Source organism: Rhizophagus irregularis, chromosome 3 (genome assembly GCF_026210795.1).
Source record: "Rhizophagus irregularis chromosome 3, complete sequence".
Taxonomy (NCBI): Eukaryota; Fungi; Glomeromycota; class Glomeromycetes; order Glomerales; family Glomeraceae; genus Rhizophagus; species Rhizophagus irregularis.
The window spans coordinates 5,262,177-5,270,500 of NC_089431.1; the positions used below are offsets into that span (position 1 = coordinate 5,262,177).

The window sequence follows — 8,324 nt, forward strand, 5'->3', positions numbered from 1 at the left end:
GGCTTTAGAGAATAATATTTTTCTGATAGCTTTAGAATTCCAATTTATCTTTGATTTGAATATCTGCTAATTATTTTGCCTAATTCTTTGACTTTTATTATATTAAACCAGGTTCAAAATTCGTATTTTTAATTTTGTTTTATTTAATTAGTCTAGGAGAAAATAAGAGCTAGTGTTACATGTTTTGTATAACCATTCATGATACAAATTTCAGGTGGCTACTAGTGGTTAATCACTAAGTTGCCTTTTTTTCAAATAAAAAAAATTAATTTTGTTATTATTATAAGAAAATCTCACATAATATAACTGATAAGTTAGTACCCATTTTACTTAAATGTTCGGGTCTAACCCAGGTTACACGAGTTAAATTATACTCGGTCGAGTCAAGGGTCAGGTTACGAAAATATGAGACCCGAATAAATACGAGTCTTATATTTTTTTATTCAGATCGGGTCGAATATTTCCTCAAAACCCGACCCGACTTGACCCGGTAGGAGCACTATAGTTGATCATGATTTATGATTAACTCGAGTCAAATATATATCATCAGAGAAAATTTTCCTACTTTTCCAAACCTGTACATTCGTGCTTCTCTCCATATAATACTTAACTCACTCATAATATAAGTCTCTTATGATTACACTGAATTACCGTTTTCAAAATGATAACATTGTAAAGTGTCTATGCAATATTCTCTAAAATTGTTTAACGAGGCGTTTTACTTCTATTACAAAGAAAAGAAAATATGCACTCGTTTAATAACTCCATGACTGAGGAAGAGTTGAAGATGATTTCGACATTTCCCACTTTTCCGCTCTATCCTTTAATTAAATGCAATCAATGATTCATGGTAAGTTATGGTGTATTTGTCTCATAGCAGGATAATAGAAAAAATTAAAATATTTTTATGGATAGGGGCGAATATGGTACGGAAAATGCAAGAAACGAAAACTTGAACCCTTTCCAAAGAACACGTTTAGGACGAAAAGTCGATATGAAGGGAACGATAAAAAATACTCCAAATAAATTTGAAACGAAGTATCTGGTGGTATGACATCATTAGCTAGGCGTTTCTTCTTCATCTCGTGAAAAAATTTTGACGAAGTGAAGCTTGGTATTATGATTTGAAAGGATGTCGACATGTAGATGACGATCAAAGGAAAAGTTTGGTAGTCTATGGATGGCTCCAAGTGGGTATGTTCACTTTCACATAAACCTAATATACAGATTGTTTATCAGGCTTACTAATTGATACAGTTCATTCAACACAGGGTTTGAATTGAGCTTTTATGCGATGAACTGGTTCGGAGGTCTGTATAGGTTCGGCTTACTTGACCACTGCATATTACCATCTCAAGAAGATGAATGTGAGTTTTTTGAAGATATATATTGCATATTAAAGGAACTCAATGTATGTTATTTTTGTCTTACTGTTAAAATTAATCCGTGAATTGTTTGATTAATATAATCTTGTGCAGGTAAAATTATCACAAACTGAAAATTCAGTGAAAGAGCTGTATCGTAGCAATGTGGGAGGAAAGTGTCACGGAATTAAAAGGGAAAATAGTCCAGTTTTTTATACGTTGTACATTTCTTTCTAGATAGTCTGTAAAGCCAAAAATTGAACATACTGATTTGCTAGTATTATGTAATAATTAATTAAATAATGATATTAGGTCTCTATAATTATGATCAAAGGATAATAGTGAGTATATTCAAGTCTTTAATTCTTCTGTATGTTATCTTATTGATAAAATTTTAAATCAAATTTAAGAAAGTATATTCGATTTGTCAATGATAAGCATTATACAATATACTAATATATTTATAACCTAATTGTAAAATTAACTACTTACTGAATTCTTTCTCATCCACCTCTTTAATATCAATAAACTCATCATTCAAATAGTTAGATAAGAATAAATAATGACAAAGAACATAGTTTTTGGATTGAACAAAAGATTATATATTATTCAATAATGTAAAATTTATTTTCATAATACAGTATTATTATTTTCGCCTAAATTCGAATTATTCGTTATTGCAACAGTTAATATAAATTTTTTATTGATAATTTATAGATTTAATAATTTTAATAACTTTATTATATAGTAATTATTTAAATTACAAACTAAGAATCTTGTTAAACATTTTAACTACTCTAATCTTAGTGTTTAAATAACTTAAAATAAAGTATAAATAAATGATAACAATTTGGAATATAATATAATATTGTTTTAATTTATAAAGTCAGTTTAAAATTCATCTAAAGATAAAAAATTAACAAATTAGTGAATTGATTAGTTTTAATAGCTTTAAAAAGAAACTTATTTATTTAAGAAATTATCATCAGGAATTTCCAGTTCATCTTGTTCTTTTAAAAGAAAATTTGGATTATTATATATTTCGTCAATCATCTATAAGAAAATAAACATACTTAAAAAATAGTATAAGGATTATTCGTTATTATGTAAAATTTTCACCTACCATCGACATTAATATTTTGCCCTTTTATTTGTTGTTGAGTTATTTCTTTTTCATCATCTAAATTTAAATAAAGTCGCGTTCAATAATAAATAAATGAAATTAATATAATAATGAATTTTATTTGTTAGTAATTTATTACTATTCTTACCATTTGAATTTATTTGCAACTTTTTAAATAATTTAGATAATTTTTTATTACTATCTAAAATTTAAGATATTGATTTAATATAAAAATTCAATCTTGATTTGACAAAAAAACAATAATTAAAATACATTACCTCTAAAAATGGTAACTATTTTTGATGATTTGTTATTATTCTGCTTATTTGATTTATCAAACTCGTTAACTAAAATAAATATCAATTATTAAACATCATTAAATGGTATTACTATTGTTAGAAATGTTAAAATCATACAATTTACTATGAAACGCTATTAGTAGTAATAACGAAAGTAAATTATTATAGTAACAAAAAAAATGGTAGAAATTATTGGTTATACCTTCTTGTTCTTCTATTATAATATAAATTCAAAAAAAGATCATTAATAATGTATTTTAAAATAAATACATTCGTTAATAAAATATTACCTTCTGTTGCATTTCTTGGTTCAGGTAGATTTTCAAAGTTGTGAATTTTACTTGTAAATAATTTGCTACTCGTATAATTTTCTTCTACCTTATTCCTTTCTAAATTATCTATTTCTGATTTTAATAATTCATCTGGTATATTTTGATAATCTAAATTAATTTTATTCATTTTGGTATCAAGTGCATCAGCGTCAGGTCTTTTTAATGGATCAGCATCCCAACATTCTTTCATTAAATTTTTATATTCTAATGGAGTTTCTGACACAATTTCTGGCCTTATACCGTTAATAATATTCATTACAATATCATTTTCATTTTCATAATTTATAAATGGTGGTTGTCCTGATGAAATTTCCCACATAAGAATTGCAATACTATAAATATCAGATGCAAAAGTATATTCTTTTCCAACAATAACTTCGGGCGCTATGTAAGGAAGACTTCCATATATACTTGTTGAAGATTTATCAGCAGGTCCACAAAATCCAAGATCACTAATACACCAACGACCATTAAGTTGTGAATATAATATATTTCCGGAATGCAAATCTTTATGAATTGCTTTCTCAAAATGAATATAATAAAGCGCACGAGTTATTTGATTAATAATTTTCATTCTATCTTTCCATGTAAGTTTATTATGATTTTGTTGTAAATAATTTCTTAAATCTATATCCATTTTCATCATTACAAGCATATAATTTCCATTTGATGGATTTTGTGTTAAACCATAACATTGAACAATATCTACCCATTTATTACTTATAGTTAAATGTGATTTAGCCTAAATGACAACATACTATTGTTAATATAAAAAACATGATTTTATAAATAAATTTCAAATAAAATTATACAAACCTCTTCAAACCAACTTTGATTTGCACTTTCAACATTTTCTAACGTTTTAAGTACTACTTTTGCCACTATGTTTTGTATTCCAGGTCTTTCAATTCTTTTAATTGTTTTTTTTTCAGAATCCCATTCTTCATAATTTCCATTAATCCAGTCTGCGGTATAGATTTCAGAGAATCTACCTTTTGTTAAATAATTAATATTTTCCAAATTGTTATATGGAATCCATTCAACTATCATTTGTGGATTAAGTGATTCCATTTGACATTTCTGTATTAAATTGTCAATATCATTATTCCCAGATGTCCAATTTGAAAATTTTTCTTTTAAATAATTTTGTACACAACATTCACAATATAATGTGGCCAAACATTCTTGGTTACAATTTTCACAAATTCTTTTTGTTCCCGAATTAAAACTAATTTTATATCGATCATAATTTTTAGTCAATAATCTTATTGCTTCAGTTTTTTCATCATCTGTAAGAATTTTATCAGCAAGGACTGTTTGCTTTCGAAATTCAAATTGTTTGTGTATATCATTGTAAATACTAGTATCAATTGACATTGTTGCTCTTTTATTTGTTGCGTTAATTAATTTATATCGAAGAGTGGACATAATGTAATTTATAAATTGAGGGAGGAGAAAGAATTATTTTAACTTCGTTCATTCAAACCCGTAATAAATTAATAAAAATGAATGCAAATTGCTGATCAAACTTCATGTTGTGCCCATATAAATTTGTGACCTTAAGGAGTAGTATTTGACGCCTCATGACCAAAAAAAGAAAACAATATAATATGTTTCTACTAATAAATATTATCGTACTTTCTAATTTTTGTGTTTAATAAATTTGGTGTAATAAATAGATAGCCTTGTCAATCAATACCATTAATACCGTATTACCTAAGTGGTAAAAGAATAGAAAAAATTTTTTAAAAAAGCCAAAACCAGGGGGAAAAATTTTTTTTTTAGTTTGAAAAAAGGACCAAACCGAAAAAAGAAAAGGTTAAAATATTTATAAAAAAAATTTTCAAAAAGAAAAAAAAAAATCGAAAAAAATTTTAGAAAAAAATACCGACAAGGAAAAATTAAAAATATTCTGCGGTCGATTGTATCACTTCAAGAGAACGGGAAAGGAAAATAATTAATAAGAAAACAACATTAACTGCACGACAAGATTGGTCATTGGAACATACAAATGACCATACTGCCAATCAAATTTTCTAACTATGATAATGAATCAGGCGCAGGTACATAATTCAAATTACTTATATAGAGCTTAATCTAAATATCTCCTAATATTTTTAATTATATAGATTGTCTGGTTTAACGAAAAAAATAATTAAATAAATTTAGTTGGTTTAACCATTAAATGAGAAACCAAAAGGAAAAAGGAAAAAAGTTCGTTCTATATTGCGCCGATCGCATTAACATGACTTTTTTTGCAAAAAAAAAATATATATATATTCATTCATGCAAATCATTTCGATGTATTCGTCGTAACGTAATAAAAAAAAAATAATAAATCATTTTTTATTATAAATTCATGGTAACATACAGTATGTAATAATATGGTTAAACAAGTATTACTTATCTCCTGGCTAATTAGGAATAAGTAAAATTTTACTATTCCAACTAGACCGGGATATAATTGATTTAAGCTTACGCCAACATCATTAGATAAAATGAAGAACAGGATAAGAATATAAATTATTTATTAGTCATTTAACGTTTAACATTATATCTGTCATTTATTTAGTGAAATTAGCTAGCTGAATTGTCACTATCGCGTAATTTGAAGGAATGTGTTTTCTAATATTATTGTATCCGGACACAAATTCTATATTTTATAAAATTTTCGTATTATAAGATCCGTAATATAATTTATATGAAGTATCCGATAAAATTGGATGCAATTATTAAATTAGAAGTTTTCGTGGTAATCAATCGTGGTAATAATATGTATAAATAACAAAGAATCTTTTTTAGTAACCTTATAGAATTGTAACTTAATTCAGTAAACTTTATAATAATCGCTGATTTGGTTAGAATCATTATATAGGATATTCAATGAAGTTTACTTTTTTATTAATTTTAGGTAGCTAATTAATTATACATTTAAAGGTGGACATGATAACTAACTATGATTAATATAGCAACATACTTTAATCCACTACACGACTTAAACGTAATTTTTCATTAGAAGACTATAAAATTGTCTTTAGCAGTACAATGATTAAACTTCCATTTAATTATGTTATATCCTTCAATAATTTAGCTATTTTTATTATAATATCTTATAATTTGTGTTGTGTGATCGTCTATAACTGAATCATTCCTAAAGTCAGCTCATTTATCAAAGCATCAATATTTCGTTGAGGATTCCAATCATTTTTTCGTAAATTTATAATATCCTAAAAAAAAAAAAAATTTATTAGATATTTTATTAATAAACATAATAAGAAAAATTCAAAAATATTTAACAAAATTTACCATTAACATAAATTTAATGCGGTTTGACAAACTTGGAAGCTTTGATATTTTCTCTAAGCGATTGAAATAAGAATTCATACCTTTTTCTTTTGTTTTCTTAATCTGTTTTTGTTTGACATGATCAAGTTGTTTCCCTACCGTATTCAATAATATACATAAACTTTCCATTTCTTCTTCTTTAGGTGAGTCTTTAAATATTGATAATTCCGATATACAATTATGCATGATATTTTCTGTGAGCATGTTTAATTTAAACATTTCACCAATGAAACATATTAAACCCAGACCTTTTCTTTTAGCTTTTGCAGCCGCATAATATTTGTCTGATGTCAGATCACTTTCATTGGAAGACGATGGGATGTTAATTTTCCAACCTTTCTCAAAATCTTCTTGACAGTGATTAATAAGATACTTTCTAAATAATGTACCACCTTGAACAGATTTACCATCGGTATTTTTGATACTTTCATCAACTATTTCAGGGTCAACTCTTTCCATCATCTTACGACAAAGATAAGCATAAATTGCACAAAATTTTGAGTCATTACAAGATCTCTCAAATATTAGTCGAATAATTTCTCTTAATATACGTCCATCTCTTTCACCTCTTGACTTGTTACCATAAATAATAATTTGATCTGATAAAGATTCAAAATTTTTCAACGTTAATTTATTTAATAACGCATTAACTTTACGTTGCACCATGTCAAGATGACCTGAACTTTCCGAAGTTAGTAATAATGTGCTTCCACTTCCAGTACGACCAAGTGCAGCTCGTCCAAAGATGCTTGAAGTAGTTGGTATTTCATTTCTCTTTGTCGAAGCAATAATACTTTCTTCACTTGTTTTCAAGGGGAAGAATTCAAATTCGTTCATTTGATTGAATTGAGACTGATTCGAACTAATACGAGGCCTTGATTTATCACTTGACTTGCTATCAGGGTCCAAAAGACTTAAAAACGTTTTTAATAAATCTTTATATAATTCCTTCGGTAAAATTCTTTTATAAGGTAATACACTATCCATAAATTCTTTGGAAGATAAATTGTAAAATCTAATAAATGGAATACATTGTTGTGGAGTATTCTTTAAAGTATTGAAATCATCCTTTGAATATTTTTTAAAGTCAGTGGGAAGTTCCGGATTTTGAGCAAGTCCCCATTTAAGTAAATATTCCCAAATTTGAATTTCACTCATTTGAAGATTATCACTTTGAATAATTGTAATTAAAAGTTTTTCTGAAATTAAAGAAAAATTTGGAGATTTGAATATTTTATCAGGTTCCTTTGTAATTAAGTCAGTACAATATTTTTGAAGGTCCAAGAATGAATCATTTTTGAAACTTGTTTGATAAACGAAATCAAAATTTTGCTCCATCCAATTTGTCTTGTTTTTGACCAAAAATGATTGCAAATATACGATTAATTCTTGTAAACTAAGTTCACTAGCAGCAATCATTACATTAATTATGTCCAAGGTATCATATTCTTTCAAAGAGAGTCTTCCTCCATAAATATATCTACAAAAAAAAATCATCTATTCAGTATTTGCAAAATATCAATCATTTACAGTGTGTATTAAGAAAAAATAAAAACCATTTAAGTTCGTACCTTAAAATTATTGGAAATATCTCTGGTAAAATATTTGGTAATTTAATATGTGTCAAAGTTCCATTATTTTTCTTTTTATTCGTTGACAATATTCTTCGTAAATAAGGAGAACGATAATATAAAATAATAATGTGAGAACGGAAAATTTTTACGTCAGGATCATTACCAACTTCAATAGTAATATCATAATATTCTTCATCATTTAAAATTTCAAGTAAATTATGTGATAATTTTGGTAAAAAATTATCATCATCCATTTTTAATAAATTTTAAATCGTTAACGAAAGGAA

At 26.2% G+C, this 8,324-nt stretch overlaps 2 protein-coding genes across 2 annotated transcripts; both read right to left on the reverse strand.

Moving 5' to 3' along the window:
• Positions 1–2,076: 2,076 nt before the first annotated feature.
• OCT59_021287 (uncharacterized protein) lies at positions 2,077–3,088 on the reverse strand (the record flags this gene model as incomplete). Its single annotated transcript, XM_066149770.1, has 7 exons — positions 2,077–2,417; positions 2,488–2,544; positions 2,636–2,689; positions 2,766–2,834; positions 2,904–2,919; positions 2,989–3,000; positions 3,077–3,088. The coding sequence occupies 7 exons, from the start codon at positions 3,086–3,088 to the stop codon at positions 2,410–2,412; spliced, it is 228 nt and encodes a 75-aa protein (XP_065990643.1). The 3' UTR covers positions 2,077–2,409.
• A 2,883-nt stretch (positions 3,089–5,971) lies between these two features.
• OCT59_021288 (uncharacterized protein) lies at positions 5,972–8,324 on the reverse strand. Its single transcript, XM_025308982.2, has 3 exons — positions 8,035–8,324; positions 6,425–7,943; positions 5,972–6,345 (listed from the first exon to the last, which is right to left on the reverse strand). Exons 1-3 carry the CDS (start codon positions 8,289–8,291, stop codon positions 6,253–6,255), a joined length of 1,869 nt encoding a protein of 622 aa, XP_025188311.2. The 5' UTR covers positions 8,292–8,324; the 3' UTR covers positions 5,972–6,252.

What these genes read in the sequence shown, in the direction of transcription:
- OCT59_021288 (XM_025308982.2), bottom strand. Translation starts at nt 8,291, where the DNA reads ATGGATGATGATAATTTTTTACCAAAATTATCACATAATTTACTTGAA. An exon ending in ATATTTCCAATAATTTTAAG is followed by an intron (nt 7,944 to 8,034) that starts GTACGAACTTAA and finishes TTTTTTTTGTAG; the next exon opens with ATATATTTATGGAGGAAGAC. An exon ending in GCATTAAATTTATGTTAATG is followed by an intron (nt 6,346 to 6,424) that starts GTAAATTTTGTT and finishes TTTTTTTTTTAG; the next exon opens with GATATTATAAATTTACGAAA.